Source organism: Felis catus, chromosome A2 (assembly GCF_018350175.1).
Source record: "Felis catus isolate Fca126 chromosome A2, F.catus_Fca126_mat1.0, whole genome shotgun sequence".
In the NCBI taxonomy this organism is placed as follows: Eukaryota; Metazoa; Chordata; class Mammalia; order Carnivora; family Felidae; genus Felis; species Felis catus.
In genome coordinates, this window is record NC_058369.1 from 168,501,776 (window position 1) to 168,521,387 (window position 19,612).

The 19,612-nt window shown below is 47.2% G+C and overlaps 1 protein-coding gene across 7 annotated transcripts in view; it reads right to left on the bottom strand.

Moving 5' to 3' along the window:
* Nucleotides 1-19,612, bottom strand: part of PTPRN2 (protein tyrosine phosphatase receptor type N2) — an 801,801-nt gene that overhangs the window by 464,113 nt on the left and 318,076 nt on the right. For all 7 annotated transcript variants that reach the window (XM_023250823.2, XM_023250821.2, XM_045053088.1 and 4 more), the window contains 2 exons: nt 3,989-4,171; nt 2,398-2,438 (listed from right to left, as the gene is read on the bottom strand). In XM_023250823.2, the coding sequence (XP_023106591.2) occupies nt 2,398-2,438; nt 3,989-4,171 (224 nt within the window). The remainder of the gene's footprint in view (nt 1-2,397; nt 2,439-3,988; nt 4,172-19,612) is intronic.

The following is a 19,612-nucleotide window of genomic DNA, read 5'->3' on the forward strand; positions in this document are numbered from 1 at the left end:
TGAGTGCATCTGTCTCTGTCTCTCTGTCTCTGGTTCACTTTCTCCGTCTTGGTCTCTTTCTCTCTCTGTCTCTCTGTCTCTGGTTGTCTTTCTCGCTCTGTCACATACACATACACCTTCCTCAAGAATCTGACTTTATAAAATCAGTGTAGGTGTTTGGCATCTAAAGTTTTAAAGACAGCGCACGTGGATTCCGAGACCCCATCCTACCCCTCTGGAAACAGCGGGCCTCTGACAACGACAGTACTATTTGCATCTACTGAGCTCTTACGGTGTACAAAGGCTCTCTCTCAGACACCTGGTCTGCGTGAACCCCCTGAGTCCTCACGATGTCATGCTCGTCCCCATTTCACAGGGAAGTGGAGACACCAGGACCAAGCAGTCACAGGGACACGTGATTGCATCCTCACACCCCCTGAGGGACCCTGGGTCGTCATATGCAAAGGCTTGCCCGTCCTGACCCCCGTTTCCTGGACAAGAGGGCCCTCAGAACCACTTAATTGACATCTCGCTAGATGAACATCATCTTACACACACAGGGCTGATTATATGCCAGACACTGTGCTCAACAATCTGTGCACATTCGCTCATTTAATTGTCACCCCAGCCTGTGAGCACAGGCCTAGTTTTACCTCTAATCCGTAGACTCCGAGGCCTACAGAGGTTAATAGTTTGCCCAAGATCACTGAGGCACTGATTGGCAGATCCAGAATTTGAGTGCAGCTCTGACTGATGTCAGGGATGCCACCACTGGACCACACTGCCCTCTCAGACTCTGGCCTGCTTCCAAGGGAAGCGAATGGTCACTCCTGCTGCTGGGGCACACGAAGTGCACGCCCAGGGCACCTCGTCCTGCGTAGGAGAGCAAGAGACCCCTGCTCATTCTGCAAGGTATTTCCTTTTTCCGCATGAAATCACATCCCCTGGATTATACCGGATGGAAAAAGGAAAAGTGAATTTACTTTACGCTTTCCATTCTCTTCTTAACTAAAAACTGTACATGATGTTTTTCCTTTTGTGTTTTGAAATATGTAAAGAAAATAGTATCTTGGTAAAAACATTTGCTCGAATCTGGATCCTGAGTGGTGGCTGTACGTAGCATTTCAGTTACTAAGTAGGGATGGAACACTCTCCTCAGGCTTTTGAAGGAAAGAGAATTATGTTTTTGCTTAAACTGTGTTCCGTGAGAAGAGGAAACAAAAGATACTAAGAAATAAGAGCTCAGAAAATACAACACTCAATACCCATTTGGAAAAAAGTTGCTTGAAAACATACCCCAGGTAACAGAGAAATGAATTAGGATGGAAAGGTAGGGTATAAGGACCCTGGGGTCTTCACAGAGTCAACGTGGACTCAAGTGTGTGCCCTGGGGAGACCCAGCAGCCTTGGCTTTGGCCGCACTCGGCCATCGCTGTAGAATTCCCTCCACTTCCTAAGTCAAGAAACACGTTCTTAGGCCCGCGTCTCCCTCCTCAACTGACACAGAATATCCCCCCATTTCTGATGGACATTTAAGAGGACTGTTGGTGGTTTCTTCTGCTACTTGCTAACAGCATTGAGCCAAAAACCACTGAAATAACCTGGGAAGAGAAGTACAAACCAAAAATTTTTTTCCACTCTACAAAAAAACAGAACCACATATCGTGTGTATCATCGCTCACACACTGATCTTCCGCATCCTTAAGGCTTGTGCTAATGAGCAAAGGTTCTTAAGTAGGAACCCCTCGGTGAGTGGGGGTACCTGTGACTGAGCCCTGCTTCAGACTGCCTTCCCAACCAGCGCTGTCCAACAGGACCTCCGGCGATGATGGAAATGTTCCGTATCGGCACCATCCAATGCCCTCGTTACGAAGCAACACTGGAATGTGGCTAGCACAAGTCGGGAAGCATGTTTTTTATTTCCTTAATTTTAATGAATTTAAATTCAGGGTTAAATAGCCGCCGTGTGGCTACTGGCTGCCACGTTAGACAGTGCAGTCCTAACTGTCCAGAGCCTGTGAAGGTCCCTGCTACGTGGAGCTCGGGAGTCAGTGCACACAGGACAGTCACAAGGACGTAAAAAGCAGGCGTTTGATGTAATCGGTCCAGGTAGGAAAATTCTAAGGAATGCTGATTTTCTTACTCGTATTAATTATATTTTTCATATTCCTACAATGGGTATTAGTACATAATCTGAAAGCAGATATTACTATGTATCAAAATATACACAATTTTGTATGCACTCTTTATATTTTTTCCCCTATTTGGGGATTATGAGAGTTTTTTCCATCCTTTTCTGAAAAAAACAAACAAGAAAACCTTTCTATATCACATACGTTCCCAAACCACGAACAGAGAGATGACCAGCCCAGCTCTAGATCTGAGGTGAACCAAACACGCAGAGACGCTCCGTCTTACCTCTTCGTAAGCTCTCCCTCCGCTGTCCGGCACTCTGTCATCTGTGGAAGACACAGCGTTATCAGAAGCCTTGTCAAGAATGTCATCGCAGGTGACACCCACACCAAAGGACCACAGACAGTCCTTCACAGGAGATCGGGCATAATGATGTCGGCCTAATTTCTACTATCAAGCAAACTTTTTCTGTTTATAGTACAATATTAGCCTTCTATAAGCTTCATGGAAGAGGAGGGGGTTACCAGCTAAAACACAGATGTGAAGTCAGTAACAAATCGCATTACCAGCCTCACGGATCTGTGTGTCATCGTCAGGGTTAGCTCGCGGCAAGAAACCAGTGCCGGCAGCAGTTAATAGTGACAGAAAAGCAAAGTAAGGCGTCTACACCAAACCACCTCAAGTTAAGATGTCTTTACAGTTCATCACTTTTCGCTGATGGTGGTTTCTCTAAATACCCTCCCAGCAGTGCCCGATGGCGCGTAACCCGAGAAGTCGTGAAGCCCAAATGCCCAGGCACCTTCTATACCCCTCCTCACCCTCAGAGAGGCAGCAGTCTTTTTATTCTTTGACTGCCTAACACACAGCCTCGTCCTGCTGGAGCTTGTGGTGTCCTGACTCCAGCTTCCGAGCATGCCTTTGTCCCAGCCCACAGAGCAGAGACACACGCACCTTTTCACTTGTGTTTCTGGCACATGTTTTATGTGTGCCTGCTGTGTGCAGGGCACTGCATTAGACACTTTCGTGTAGGTCCAGAGACTCTGAGAAGCAGTCAGTCACAGAGAAGGCCAGTCATCAGGGGAGACGAAACCTGACCTGCTCAGCCCTTAGCCCAAGGGTTCCAGCTGTCGTGTGCGTGCACGCGTGCATATGTGTGTGCATGCATGTGTATGCATGTACATGTGTGCACGCGTGTGTGCATGCATATGCACGCATGTGCGTGTGTGCATATGTGCGTGCGGGCGTGTGTGCATGTGCATGTGCACAGGTGCGCATGAGTGTACATGTGCGTGTGTACGTGTGTGCGCACTGCGTGCATGTGTGCATGTGCATTGTGCGTGTGCTGCATGCATGTGTGCATGTGTGCACACACATGTGCGTGCGTGTATGTACGCGTGTGTGCGTGCATGTGTGCCTATTGTGTGCGTATGTGTGCATATGTGCGTGTGTGTGCACGCATGTGCACGCACCCTGGGAGGGTGGGGGGATCTCTGCTCTCTCGCTGGTGCAGCCTCACAGGGTGGCTCTGAGCCTCAAGCAGACATTCAAATGGAGCCTTTTCACTGTATTATTCAAATATTTGACTCCACTCACCCACACAATCCCAACAAAAACACTTTCTATCTGGCCTGTTTTTTTCTAACTCTGAACCTCGGCACAGAGAGCAATTTGCCTTTCCACATAATCACTCTGGTAGGCTCAGCCTGTTAAGAAAGCTTTTAGAGGCAAAAGTTCACACGGAGAAAAATCGTTTCTACAAATCCACCTCTCCTCAGCAGAAGGAACGTGTGACCGCTTGGTGAGCCAGGCCTCTGCACAGCCCCACCCCGCCCCACAGCCCCACACCCCGGAGTGACCCTGGGGCCGGGAGCCTCACCTGGCACGCCTCCACCCCGCCGGCCAGCGTCGGACTCTCTCGGCTTTCCCGCGGCTCCTTTCTCGGCACCTCGCGGCTCCCCTTCTGCCCCCACGGCTTGCATGGCGGAGGCAATCGCGCGGGCCGCCTCGCCGAGGTCCGGCTGCTCTCCCAGGCCCTTCAGGAGACTCTGGATGGGTGTTTCTGGGGGGCACACACAAGAGCAAGCACGGGAGACACCAGGGAGGAGCGGTCAACACGGGACGAAGGGATGAACAAGCGACCCCAAACGGCACGGCGGGCACCCAGCAGGTGCAGAGAGCGGTGGGACCCCAAGCGGAGCAGGGGAAGTTGTGTCGACGAAAGGCACAGTATCGGCCATTCCAAAACTCACGGCGTGGGCCTAGCAGCAGACCGGACGATGGGGAACAAGGGCTCAGTGAGTCCCGGGATGGAGAACAAGAACTATCATTCTCTGAAGAACAGAGTAAAACCTGAAAAGACTGCGTGCAACCTCAGTGACCTGCAGAGCCACCTTAGGCACAACGGACCACAGCCAGAGAGCAAGAAGGAGACAGAGAGAGAATGGGACCCAAAAGCCGAAGGGGAAGGGAAAAACCCCCGGCAATTCCCCCAAACTGGGGAAGAGCATTAAGTGTGAAAGCCAAGGCACCCAGCAGACCCCAGAACCAACCCGAGAGCGAGCCACGCAGGGGCATCTCCTGGGAAGGGCAAGGGCAAGACGGCTCCCCACGGCCCCCAGAGGCTGCGACGCGACGCAGGCAGCGGCTGACTTGACGCAGAGCAGGGCGCGAGACACACTGCGTGTCTGGTAAGAATGATGCCTTCGCATGTTTATAATTAGGTGTTTGATAACACACACAGGAATGACGTATTTGAAGTGTTAAAGAAAAAACTTCTAATTCAGAAGCCCACGTCCAGGGAAGATCTCCTCCCAGCATGAGGGTGACGGAAAGACATGTCCGTATCATTTGAGGAGCCAAGCTAATCTGTCACCAGCAGACCTGCAGGACACGAAACGCCGAGGGAATGACACCGGCTGGAGACACGGGCCCGTGAGAAGTGCTGGAGGCTAGCGGAAGGGCGGCCGGGTGGGCGCACGTGCACGACGGTCTTCCGCCTAACGCCTCTATTCCGGGAGGAAGCAGTCACGTCTAACGCAGGGTTTATAAAGCAGGTGGACGGGAGTACCTGCCGCCAGAGGGTAATGGAACCGTGCTGTTGTAAGGTTACCACACTCGTCTTACATGAGGCATCCTGACAACCCTAAGCAGACGATTTTCAACAAAGCTGCCTTAATTCGAAGGCGTTTCAATGGAGAAAGAGAAATATTTTTTCAAAAGATGATCAAACGAAAAACTCTGACGTAACACTTTTATCCAGAATATACATTTAAAAACACCTATAACATCAACAATAATAAAAAGGGACGTTCCAATGAAAATAGGCAAAGGAACTGAACAGAAACTTCAGAAAATATACAAGTGGCCAGTAAGCACATGGAAAAGTGCTCAGCACCATTACTAATCATTGAAAGGCTAATTAAAGCCACAGTCAGCATATTTTGTGACTGCTAATATGACTCAATTTTAAAAGACTGAGAACAAATTTTGCAAAGGAAATGTAGCAGCAGGAACTTTTGTACATCCCTGGTAGGAGTAAAGCTTTAGAGCTCCCAGGAAGCCCCTGTGGCAGTTTCTTATAATAGAATATGCCCCTTCCATATACCTAGAAAATGTGCTCAAAAACCTATGTCCATGGAAGAGGCGTATAAGATTGTGTTTAGCAGCCTTATCCGTAATAGCTATACAAAAAAAAAAAAAAAAAAAAAATCCAAAAATCCATCAACGGGAGAATGGGCGAACTATCTGTCATTATCTGCACAAGCAGCAATGAACTATGGTCACGTACAAACATCCGGACAGATCCAAAGGGGATTATGTTGAGTGAAAGAAGCCAGACACTGAAGAACACACATGATTCTTTCAGTAGGAGGTGATTCCAGGACCGGGTGGGGCCTATGCAGGGGACAGGGTGTTGGGACAGACCGGGCACAGGAAGACACTCCCTGGGACGATGGGGATGTCTAATGGCACACTGGTTATGTGTGCACACACGTGTCAACACACTCATTCATACGCTCGGCATCCACACACTTCATGATACGTAAATCTCACTCTGTAACCATAACGTTTAATGAAGTCCTGTTTCTGACGTGGGGGCAGGGGGCTGGCTTTTTTCCTGAGTATTTAATGCTGGTTAAATGTGTCACTGGTTCCTAAGTGAAGGTTCATGTAAGATGATTATTCTCATGACTTTGCTCCCGAAGAACAGTGACCTAGTGAGAGTTCACACTTCCCATGGCTTCATTCAGGCGATCCTCTGAACTAAGTTGGGGGGGCATCATTCCCCGCTTCTGACAAATTAAGAAATTTAGGCTTTTTGTATTTTTTAACATTTCCATCTTTGGGAACTAAACTAGAGTTGCACACTTAATTCCCTGTAGCACTTTCCCTCTCTTGCCCGCCAACAGGCATGAGAAGTTCTCAGCGCTCATGATTCAGCAGGGCCCCTGCCCTCACACCAAACAGAAGCCAAGCGTCTGCTCTGAAAAGGCACTTGCAGAAAAAAGAAGGTCCACGGTGACCCACGTTTGCCAAATCCACTCCAGCAGCCTTTCCTTTCATCACGGTGACAATGAGAAACAATCCTGACAGAAACCGCGGCATGAAAACACCACAGTCACTCGCCACGTGCAGACCCGACCACTCGTGCAACACAGGGGTAGACGGACGCGGGGCCCACGGCGTTGAGGGACCGGCAGGCACAGTGCTGGCCCAGGAGGAGGAAAGAGCGCAGGGGCCTCACCCACAGAGGCAGACAGGAGCACAGCGCCAGGCCGTGTCTGCTTTCTGCGTGGACCCGTTAGCACAGGCAACTGCCCGGTGTCGGCCATGAACCCCACTGCTGGCAGCACTGGATTCCTGTCCACTTTCTCAAGCCTCACAATTCTGGAATCTGCAGGGGTTTCCCCTTTCTTGGTGAGAGGTGTAGCTGAGACTTTGGTTTCTAAGAACACATTTAAAATTCTCACCGGTCACTACGTGGCCCCTACGGTGCTCCGCCCCCGGGGCTGCCGAGCCAGATTCGCATGAAGAAAAGTTGACCCCTTTCTGGGGGGTTGGGGGGGAAGTGTGCACTCTGCCGCTTAGGAGAAAGAGTGCTACGTGCGTCCAAACATTGCTTCAGGGAGCTGAGAGCTGACGAGGCTGCACACACAGATCCGGCCCACGCGGGTACGGACTCCTCTCCCCACGGGCACTCCCAGGGTGTGGTCGGGGCAAGCCTCTTACTCTCGCTCTCACTGGTGCTCAGTTCCCTTCTGTGTAAAATGGGAACAAGTGAGCCAGGCCTGAGAAGCACTTCCCTGGGGCAGCACCACGAGTGACAACTCTAGGTATGACCATGATGAGGCGCTGGTGGTCGCGAGTCATGTAGCCCTCCACTGCTCTTCATCCCTCACGACCCATCATGAACACAGAGGCTGGGGTGTCCGTGCTGAGCTCCGGCTACAGTTCAGCGTCTTCGCAAGCAAGAAGCAGAGGACACGCCGTGTGTGCCCCAGAACGCTTACTTGTGCCAAGTGATGCTGCCTCCCAGTTGGTTCAACATTCAATGTAAGATTGCGCTTTGTGAGACGGTTCTTTGCCAAAGTATTCATGTGCATTTAAAGACGTGTGAAACTCAGTTATTAAAGTCAGACCCCAGGCTCCACCCATCTACTCTCTCACCTGTTCCTCCACCCGACCAACCCACTCACCCATCCACCCACCTATCCACCCATCCACCCACCCATCCACTCTCCCACCCACCCACCCACACATCCATCCACCCACACATCCACTCACCCACCCTCCCATCCCCCCACCCATACACGCATCCCCCACCCACCTCTCACCCCCCCACCCACATATGCACCCACCCACCCATCCACCCACCCACCCATCCAATCTCCCACCCACACATTCACCCACCTATCCAGTCTCCCACCCACCCACCCATCTACTCTCCCACCCATCCACTCTCCCACTCACCCATCTACTCTCCTACCCACTCACCCGCCCTCCCACCCTCTCATCCCCCCACCCATACATGCATCCCCCCACCTACCTCTCACCCCCCCACCCACATATGCACCCACGCACCCATCCAATCTCCCACCCACTTATCCACCCACTCACTCACCCATCCACCCATCCATTCACCTTTTCACTTCACTAACTGGTACTGGGCACTCCTTGTGTTGAGAACCTAGGAGTATGAATCACCATGAGGAAGGATAGAGAATTAAAGGCATGGTTTGCTTCAGAGCTACAATAGGATTCGCACTCACACAGCCAGAGAGACTTGATGACTGGACAGTATTAAGCAAACTCAACATATGGGACAGACCAACTGCAGAGACCCTGCAAGAACATCAAATGACAGCACAACCCAAAAACTGATTCCATTTTCCTCCTAAAACAGACAAGTATTTGAGCTCACATGCTCCCCAAAGTGTCAGTTATTACCCCATCTGCAGGCAAATGTCTTTCCTGAAATTCAACCAACCTCCAAACTTTAAATCTACTTGTAAATTACCTCCTACATTTTACCCTCAGAAATTAACAATGAAATTGACAAACTTAGATCTGACAAACCTCACTATAAAACTTTTAAACTATAAGAATATAAAACTTAGTTTTTACTTAAAAAGTTTAAAAAATTCTTATTAATTTCTAATGAAGGTAACCCAATTAATTTACTCATTTTTAAAAAAGATAAACCCAATTTATATCTTTTGAGAAAAAATCTTACTGTATAAATTTTGGGGTCTGAGTTACCCTGAGCAAAACTTTTTCATTAAAAACGTCAAGAATATATTTTAAGTAGAAAATCAGTAAAAAAAAAAAAACATGAAAAAATAACCTAAGCTAAAAAGTAAGCACAAGTCTTTGTCTTTGCTGTTTATTAGGCCTGTGGCAGCATAAACACACCCACTCTAAGTGGTCTGTCTGCAGGGCTGCAACGATGGCATAAAAGGGGCGAAAGGGCAGGCACCTAAAAGTAGGAGCCAGGCTGCAGGTGGCCGAGGCCCGTCACAGTGCTCTGCTGCTCCCTGTGCACAAGGCCCCTGGGTGCACACCACAATGCCCCCGACATCCGCCGAGGCAGGAAACGGATCGATACATGTGTGAGAAATTTTTAAAAAGTGTTGAATCAAAAATGTGTCTCTGGTGAATGCAAACTTCACCAATACATCCACTGGACAAAAACGTCCCATTCCCAAGCACCTTGGCCAACCAAGGGCTTGCCCTGGTCTCTCACACCACCCTCGTCTCGCAGAGCCAAGGTGTGTGTGCTAACAGGGCTCCAACCACGGAATCCCTGCCCCACCCCGCTCTGCATCCAACAGCAGCAGGCAGAGGACGTCTCTTACCTCCCCTGTGACAACATTTCAGACCAAGTTAAGCCCCTGAGTCAAGGCTTCCTGTCTACCTGGGCAGAACGTTTCCTCTCAGGACCCCACTGTCTCCAGCCACTGTCCAATTCCAGACGGAGGAGCACAACCCGATGGGATTACCGTGCCGGACGTGCAGTGTAAAGCAGTACAAGAACTACCACGGTGATGATTCCGACCCTGGTTTACAGCAACCTGGCCTCGCACAACTGGCCTCTCACAAAGCTGTGAAGCAGGCTAGATTCTCACGTCCCCGCTTGTGTGTGGCAACGTTTGCATCCCTCACTCCCTCGTGCCGTCTTCTGTGTATGAGTCCACGGTCTGGTCCTGTCCCCACACGTCCGAATGCCCCCTCCCTTGTGTCCCTACAGACCCCCACCCGGCTTGCTCCTCAGGCAGCGTCTCTGTTGCCCATAGTGCGGGTGACTCATTCTAGGTCTCATTAAGGTGACTGATAATCCGTGAGTGATTTGTGCCTCCCAGAGACACTCACGTTTAAACAGGAGAGTTCAAGAGATGGGATATTCCTTCCTCTCCTCTTTCCTCCCTCCCTCCTCTCTTCCATTCTTTCCTTCCTTCCATAAATGCTTATTGCACATTCTCTAGGCCCAGCGACTTCCCAGGTGCGGGAATAAAGCAGCTAACAAAGCCCTGGCTTTCATGAAACATTCATCCATACCGGAAGAGAAAGAAAATAAGCAATTGAAAATATAAATACATAGAATGTCTGGTGCTGATAAGGGCTGTGGAAAAACGAATCCGGGGTACGGAAGATGGGGGAGGTGGGAAGGCAGTAATTCCCACTTGAAGGGTTTACTGTGAAAACAAAATAAAGCGTGTAGATTGTCTACCACATTTCTAATAATCAATACAGTGAACGTGGAATTGTGCTCCTCTGCTAATAATCTGTCCCAACATTTAAGAACTCAGAGAAACTCGTATTGTGCCATACCTCTTCTTTCTGTCGCTTCCTTCAGTCTAGTCTCATTATCTGGAAAAGAACAGGAATGGATGACCTCAAGATAAAACTCGTTATCTTTAAGATAAAGACCAGAGATCAGGAGAGACTTTCCATGGATCTCTTAGAATGACTGTAATAAGAAATATCCACCTTCAAAATGGAATAATACAATATAATTCCAAACATTGTCCCTCTCATCTAAAAAAGAAACTTTTCAGGTTTCATTAGTGAAAAATAACTTAAAAAAAAAAACCCTTAGGTATGCAATGGTAGATTCGAGTGGCTGAGCAGCTTACGATGAGAACGATTAACACATATCAGAAATCATCTCCCATGCCACTACTGTAAACCACACTGACTTATCTCAAAGGCACCCACTGTCAGTCATGTGAAGATGAACAGAAATCAAGAAATCCTTTTTTAAAAGTCCAGCTAGCCCTGGTGGATTGAAAAGGGACCATGGCACAGAGCACAATCAAATACCACGCGCATCAAAGTGGAACATTCTTTTGTTCCATCAACTGCACCATATAATTCCAAGACCCGGCCAGCTTATAATGACATTTTAAGTAGCTTTCAATGCTCCAAGTGGGCTCTAGCAGAGCAATTACACAAATGTCAGGACATCAAATATGTAAGGCCTGGAGTAGGAGATCAAGTCACATGCACAACTGCTGCAAGCCTGACCTACTGAAATTATATGTCTTAATAGGGTCCCCCAGACAAAATGTTATAAGCTTTAGAGAATAAGCAATTTTGTGCAGATAACCTCACTACAAAACTGCTTTAATGAAGATGTGATTCATGTATAACAGCTTTTGCTCTTAAATGCCTTTACCACCATGCATATATGAAAGGATACAATTTAGCCACGTGTAAACACACTTCATCATCATCTCCACCACAGTCATTACCATTGTCATCACCATCATCACTATCACCATCACTATCAATCATCACCATCACCATCATCCATCACCATCATCATCATCACCACCACCACCACCATCACCACAATCATCACTATCAATCATCACCATCATCACCACCAGGACGATCATCCATCACCACCATCACCATCATCATCATCATCATCACTGTCACCATCATCATCACCCAGTCTCTCTATTACATGTAACACTGAGACAAAGAACCAAAAAAAATAATAAAATTAGGTTTGGCATTAATTGCGCCACTTCAGTTGGTGATGGGGGTGGCAGTCAGATTGCTTTCTAAAGGATGTTTCATTGAAATTCACATTAACAGGAGTCTGCACACTCAGAATGTTAACTGACTTATGATAAGAGGAGGCGGCCTAGACATATTCAGGTTAGAAATGTGGCAGGGAGATGGCATTATATGTGAGGGTCAGCAGGCGACAGGGAGGATGCACTCGTTCTGTGTTGTTCTAGGAGGTCTTCCTGGTGGAAGGTGGCAGGAACAAATGGTTGCACTAAGTCCTCTCTAGGTGCTCTACCCACTCTCCATATAAGAGAGGCAAATTTCAACTCAATATTCTGTGTAAAGAACTTTCCAGAAAATGCTTCCGGCTTCTCATGTAATGGACCTCACAGGGAAGTAATGAACTCATAGGTACTTAAGGGAAGGCTGACAGTTCATCTGCCAGAGATGCTATTGAAGATACTTCTCATGTGAGGGCAGATTGCGTGACCCCCCAGGTTCCTTTCGAATCTGAACAGTGACTCTCTGCTGGCACAGAAGTTGAGGGAAGCTGTTTCCCAGCCGAGGAGGAAGGCACGGGATGGGGCCATGCAGAGTCAGGGTCCCTGTTCATACACAGCTGCTCTTCCTGTACATCTGAGCGACCCAACCAGGTGTGTTCACTTCAGGGATGCCGGGCAGGCAGGGTGGAGTCAGAAGCCAAAACAAGAGGAGCCATCTTCCTGCTGTGTAAGCCACAGAGCGACACCCAGAGATTCCTCTGCCCTGCTCTTGCTTCTCCCCCCACCCCCACCCCCAGGAGAAAGCGGACTGTTTGCTGGCCACACAACATGGTGATAGGCTAACATAAAGGCTTCAGGCATCTTATACCAAATGTGGGACTAAGTTTAACTGAGATGAGGACTACTTTGATAACACAGGTACCTTCTTCCGTAGGTTCTAGAAGATGCTCATAAACCCCAGGGAAGGGCATGAAGCCAGGGCACAGCAATTTATCAACAGTTCCTCGTGGGGCAGACTCTGAGAGGCAGCCTCTTTACTCCAGTAATTAAATGGTCAATTTGGTCCTGGTTGTTGTTGTTGTTGTTGTTGTTGTTATGTTTATTTATTTGTGTTGAGAGAGAGAAAACGTGAATGAGCGAGAAGCTCAAACCCATGAACTTGAGATCATGACCTGAGCTGAAATCAAGAGTCAGACACAACCAACTGAGCCACCCATATGCCCCTTGGTCCTGTTTTTTTTTTTTTTTTTTAACCAAAAGTATTTAGAGCAACACTGGCCTTCACTCAAATGTGAATGTATTTTTTCAAAAATGAAAAAGGCAGCAAGTGCTTCCTTTCAAGTGAAAATGACCCTAAATTGTGGGCATATATTCTCCAGGGCAATAGAAGCACTTGAATCTCGTTTTTCACTATTATAATCGATCACTGTCACCATGAAAGTAAAAGTTCTGGTTCAGTGCCCTCCTGAGGTTGAGGGATACAGGGTATACTTTTGCCCTGTATAAGTTTCCAGGCTGGAACTCCCACCATCAACAAAATGGGGAAATAGACAACACAGCCAGCAATTGAATGGTCTTAGCAATCACGGAAAGTTCAAACAGGAAGAGGCCCCAAAACATACGTATCCAACACTCTTATCTTGAATGAGGGAAGAGAATAAGAAAGACTATCTGACTGGTTGGTGCTCAGCAGGTGTTCTGTAAATGAGCAAATTCATGAGTAAACTTGCTAAGAGTCATAGAGTTAGGAAATTGCACAGCCAATAGTTAAGGAAAGTGCTTCAGACTTCCATCCCTATAAGCATTCCATATGAACACAATAGAATCCATTTTAGTACAGATTTGGGGGGCAGGGGATGAGAACACTCATTACCTTGGCCATTCAACCTATAATACAGTAAGAAATCTGAATAGAAAAAATAACAAGGTATGTTGGGAAGAAGCTGGCATAAGAAATGCCCAGAATAAAAGTAAGCAGAGCGATAATATTAACTAAATTCTCCTAATTCCTAGTCTGGGCTCCCCAGGGTGTGGAATCAAGATAATAAAGAAAGAATTCTAACAGATTGGCTACAGGCTTTGTTTCCTGTTTGGTTTGGTTTTGAGCATTATCAGTGAGCAAGAATTAGATTGGCAGCTTCTACCAGTGGGCACACTGCATATTATTTGTCACCGGCTCTAGCTAACTATTTAGAAAACTGTATATGATTCATCCCCTACGGTGCTTTCCATAATTTAGTTGTCATCATTGAGACTTGAATGGAAAGAATGACTTTAGCCAAAATATTCACAAGATCTATATGAATAAAGCTACAAAATTCTGATGAAAGAAATCAGAGAACTAAATAACTGGAGAGATATTCCATGTTCATGGATAGGAAAACTCAATATTGCCAAGATGTCAGTTCTTCCCAACGTGATCTATAATTCAATGCAATCCCAATCAAAAGCCCAGCAATTTATTTTGTGGATACTGGCAAACTGATTCTAAATGTATATGGAGAAGGAAGAGACCCAGAACAGCTAACCTAATATTGAAGGAGGAAGAAAAAGGTTGGAGGTCTGACACTACTTGAAAGAAAGACAGTATAGTACTGGTGAAAGAATAGACATATAGATCTGGAAAGCCCCAAAACATACCCAAATAAGAATAGTCAACTGATCTTTGCAAAGGAGCAAAGGCAATACAGTGGCACAAGACGGTCTTTGCAGCAAATGTTGCTGGATCAACCGGACATCCACATGCAAAAAGGTAAATCTAGACACAGACCCTCACCTTTCATAAAAATTAACTCAAAATGTATTACAAGCCTAACTGTACACCACAAACATATAAAACTCCTAGATCCAGCAATCACACTCCTTGGAATTCACCCAAAGGAATTGAACATGCATGCCCACACAAACACCCGCACGTGTGTTTATATTACAGCAGCTTTAGTCATAACTGCCAAAACTTGGAAGCAACCAAGCCCCTCAGTAGGTGATGGATAAATTAAACTTTTGTCCATTCATACACTGGAATGTTATTCAGTGCTAAAAACAAATGAGCTGTCAAGCCATGAAGATACATGGGAGAACCTTAAATGCATATTACTAAATTAAAGAAGCCAATGTAAAAAACAAAAACAAAAACAAAATCACACTGTGTGATTTCAACACTGAGACATTCTGGAAAAGGCAAAACAATGGAGACAGTAAAATTTCAGTGGTTGGAGGATTGGGAGGGAGATGGGTGCACAGGGGAAGCACAGAGGACTTTCAGGGCAGTGACTACTCTGTATGATCCTATAATGGTGGACACAAGCCACTGTACATTTGTCCGAACCTTCAGAATATAAAACACCAAGAGCCAACCCTAACTAAACCCTAACCTATGGTGATAATGATGTGTCCATACAGGTTCCCCAGTTGTAACAAATTTAACACTCCAGTTGGGGATCTTTTTTAGGGGGAAGGCTGTGCACATGTGAGGGCAGGACGTACATGGGAAATCTCTATACCTTCCCTTTAATTTTGCTGTGAACCTAAAGCTTCTAAAAAATAGTCTCTTAAAAAAAAGGAAAAAGAGTGACTTTAGGCTTTGTTAAAACTCAGTGACTATTGAGGCTGGGAAAACTATAATCAGGGTTCTGTGGTCTGAAAAGATTTATGCATGAGGATGTTAATGGTGCTATTATGTGAAGAGCAAAGATCAACAAACTATATATAATTTAGGAGACTTGCAGTTGACCCTGGAACAACGCAGCTTGGAGCTGTGCGCATCCACTTACACATGGACTTTTTGTAGTACAGAGTACTATGAACATATTTTGTAACATTTCCTTTTTTCCAGCTTACGTTATTGCAAGAATACACATAAGACACAGAATATGTGTTAATGAATTGTTCGTATTATCAGTAAGGCTTCCAGTCAACAGTAGGCTATTAGTAGTTAAGGTTTTGGGGAGTCGGAAGTTAAGTGCATATATTCAACTACACAGAGGGTTGACACCTCTAATCCCCACGCTGTTCAAGAGTCAACTGTATAGAGACATAGAACTGATTTAAATGTATTGTGGTACCTACATACAGTGATGGTTAGATGATTAGCCTCTACTTAAAAACACAGCTGTATGGGTACGTGCTTGGGTCATTGATTTTGGATGGGATATCTGAAGGACACACACACACAGAGTGGTAGCCTACTTCTGGGCATACAGCAGTCGTGGAAGGACTGGCTGTGGGGAAGCAAACTTCAGATTTTACTTGGTACACTCTATAATACTTGGATCTTTCTAAATAAGCACATCATAATCTTACAATGCGAAAGTTATTTTAGAAATTTAAATATATCACAGCAACAACATTCACAACAGCCAAAAGATAGAAGCAACCCAAGCGTCCATTGATAGATTGACAAAATATGGTGTTACCCATACAGGGGAATATCATTCCGCCTTGAAAAGGAGGGAAATCCTGGCACCCACTGCAGCATGGACAAACCTGGAGGACATCATGCTCAGTGAGACAAGCCAGTCACAGAAGGACAGCTGCCCTGTGATTTCACTTCTATGAGGTCCCGCGAGCCATCAGGTCCATAGAGACAGAGAGCAGAGGATGGGCACTGGGTGCTGGGGAGGGGAGCGGAGTTAGTGTCTAATGGGGACAGAGTCTCAGTTTGAGAAGAGGACAATGTCTTGGAGATGGTGGTGGGGACAACTGCACAACAGCATGTGTGTCCTTAACGCCACTGAGCTGTGCACTTAAAACGGTTAAGATGGTCAGTTTTAGGTCATGTGTATTTTACCACAATTTCTAAAAGCTTTAATGTAAAAAGTGGGCGTGGAACTATATATTACATAAGAGTGAGTGGAATTCACAGGGCTTGCTTGAGACTAATCCCAGGCTGGAGGAAGAACTAACCCGGTGAACACATCAAAGGGACGGCGACACCCCGCTCCCCTTGCTCAGAGGGGGACTGCGACACACACACGGCCGCAGAGGAAGGCACACCGAGCCTGTGGCGCCTCACCCAGGAGGTAAGTTGAAGTGACTTTTGTCTACTTCTTTCTGCACACCTATCGCCCAAGTTTTGCAGAGTGGCCATTTGTCATTTTACAACTGGTAAACAGCACAACAAGTAATCATTTACAAATTGATCCCTACTCAAACTGATCTGGAAATTCCGGAACAGCATCGACGGAGGAGTGCACACACGGGCGGCAGCGGAGCGCTTCACCTTACACCGGAGAGGCCGCATTCGGTGCAGCTCGAATCCACACATGGCACACGGTTTGCCGCCTGTCCTCCATCACCCCATTTCATACAGCTCTTTCTTGCGAGTTGGCACTGCTTTAAAGCTTTTTTAAAAAAGATAGGGTGCAAATAATAAATAAATGAAGAGAGAGGTGTCTTTTCTATGATAAGCTTTTACCAAATGAACATCTGCCGTACACATTGAGTCAGTAACTCAATTTATTGAGCACTTCTCTGGGGGCGGGTATGGGTGGGTCTTCCTGTGGCTGTATGTGAGACAGTGTCACAAGCTGGATTCGATCATGCTGCAGAAGGACAGAGCCTTCTCGGCGTCACATGGGAGCTCCCTGCCCTTCGCATGACCACAGGGTCGCCCTTCCAGGTAGCAGCCCTCAGGGCGTCTGGGATAGCCAGCTGTCCAGGCTGACCATCCTGAGGGCACGGCAGCCCTCCACCCCTCCCTTCCCACTCTCTTGCTGTCGCTTCCAAGGTGCAACTGGGTTGGTGCAGAGGACTGCGCCTAGGGATTCTGTGCTCACGGCACACTGAATCCACCTGTACATTCCACAGGGACCGCAGGCGGGTGGCCAAATGGTAGGGGCAGTTTTTCAGGCAGTGACGCGAAATGGCCCACCCGGGTGTCTGCTGTTATCGAACACCAATTAAATCCCAGTGCACAGAGTCCAAGAGTTATTTTCAGGAAGCCCCTGGACTGCAAATTTAGAGGAAAGTTGGCCTTTTCTTTTCTCGTTCTTTTTCATTAAATATGTAAGAAGAGAAACCTTTACCTGTCCTACACCGGCTGTCACCCCTGCCCCTCAGTGACCTTTTCCACTCTGCCCCCTCTAGAGGCCAGGAACATACTTTTGTACACACTAAGCAGAAAAAGCTGAACTTGGGAGCTGAATGCTTGCTTACAGAACTGGAGTCCAGGAGCAATTAGCCAGAGTGACAAAGCAAATCGTGTTTAAATCTAAATGTTCTACGATTGCCTCTTCTGAGCTCCAACTTCGTCTTAAGTGATCTGACAGTGGGGGTGAGTGCCATCATTTATACTTTTGAGCTGCAGTTTCTCATCAGGAAAATGAGGTTGAAAATAATACCACCTTATAACGGTGACATGAAAATCAAATGAGGCCATTTGTGTGGAAGAATCCACTGGTTCATTCACTCAGCAAACACTTTGCCAGGCACACGCTGGGTGCTGGGTGCTGGGTGCTGGGATGGGGACAGTGACAAGGAGGCCATGTGTCATCTTCCTAAGCTGATGGTCTACCAGGGGGGTGGGGGAAAACATTTGTCAAACAATTGCACAAACATGTACTTGCAGACTGTGAGATGTGCTCAGGTGAAGGCACAAGGTTCCAGGAGCCTCTCCTCTGCGGTGGGGTAGCAGCTCATCTTGCTGAGAGATTGAACACTTCAAAGAGCCAAGCTGAAGTCTGCCAGGGAGGCTGAGTGGCCCCAGCTGCTGATGCTAACACAAGACACAGCAAGACAGTGTCCCCCTCACAGAAAAGCACCCTGTCACCACCTCTGAAGCCTCGTTGCTGAACAGTTAACACCATGGTCAGACCTCTGGGCTGGGCTAGCTCCTACACTGCAGGCTTACAGAAAGTACAGAGCACAGGAAACAGGAACCAGGGACATGCTATCATCAGGATGCACCAGCAAAATCCAGAATGTGAAAACCCCACGAGACAAGCAAAGAAGAAGAGAGAGAACCCTTGTGAGATCTAAAGGGGCTGAACAGACAGACCCACCAAGGCAATGGCTCTTCTTTTGAACTTCAAAAAAACCAACTGTAAAGAAAATTTATGGCAACTGAGAAATGTGATAGCCGATTAGATCACAACACTAAGACATTGCTATTAATTTTAATGTGTGATAAAACTATTGTGGTTAGGTTTATACAAGAGTTCTCATCTGCCAGCAATACAATGATGAAACCACTTGATAATGGGGAGGTGGTGGGGGTGTAGAAGTGGCAGGAAAGGCCAGGAGCTGCCTTTTGCTGAAGCCCAGTGATGCCATGCCCAGGGTTCATTTAACAATACTCTATTTATTTTGTGATTGACATTTTACATGTCTCCTTTTAAAGCATAAAGTGCAGCTGGGAAGACAGTATACATGAAAGGATGACCAACATCGCAAGTTAGCACAGAAAAAAACTGCCAATGAAATTATGCAGTTAATAAGGGTCATTGGAGAATGGAGATCAAAGAGGATTTTCCCAAAGACCTGTGCCTCAAGGGACGTCAAGAAGAATGGGAAGGTACCAAGTGACGGGGAGACAGAGGCTCCTGAACACTAGCAGACACGTGGAGCCGGTCGTATTCTGTGAGCACACATGGCTCTCTAGCGCATCGAAGTCTCTTTCGTAGAGGCTTCCCATTGCCAATAGCTAGGACAGAAGTAGTTGATAAAAGGGATTGTTTTAAGTTGTGGGAGATGGGAAAGGAGACAGAGAAGGAAGGGGTGGTTACATAAGCTGGGGCAGCCAGCAGAAGACGGGAAAGGGGCGGTCAGCACCATGGAGAGGGCCCAGAAGTCCCAGCAGAGGCCACTGCTTGGCCACCCAGTGGCTGGCGCTGACTTTCTGCAGTGTGCTCATAGCAGAGGTGCCGGGTGACACTGAGCCGGGGAAGATGGGAAAGGCAATGACAAGGTGAAGGCCAAATTGGCAGCTGAAGGCCACTGGCAGAGTCTAGGGATTATGGGAGTTGCAGAAGGCAGCAGGG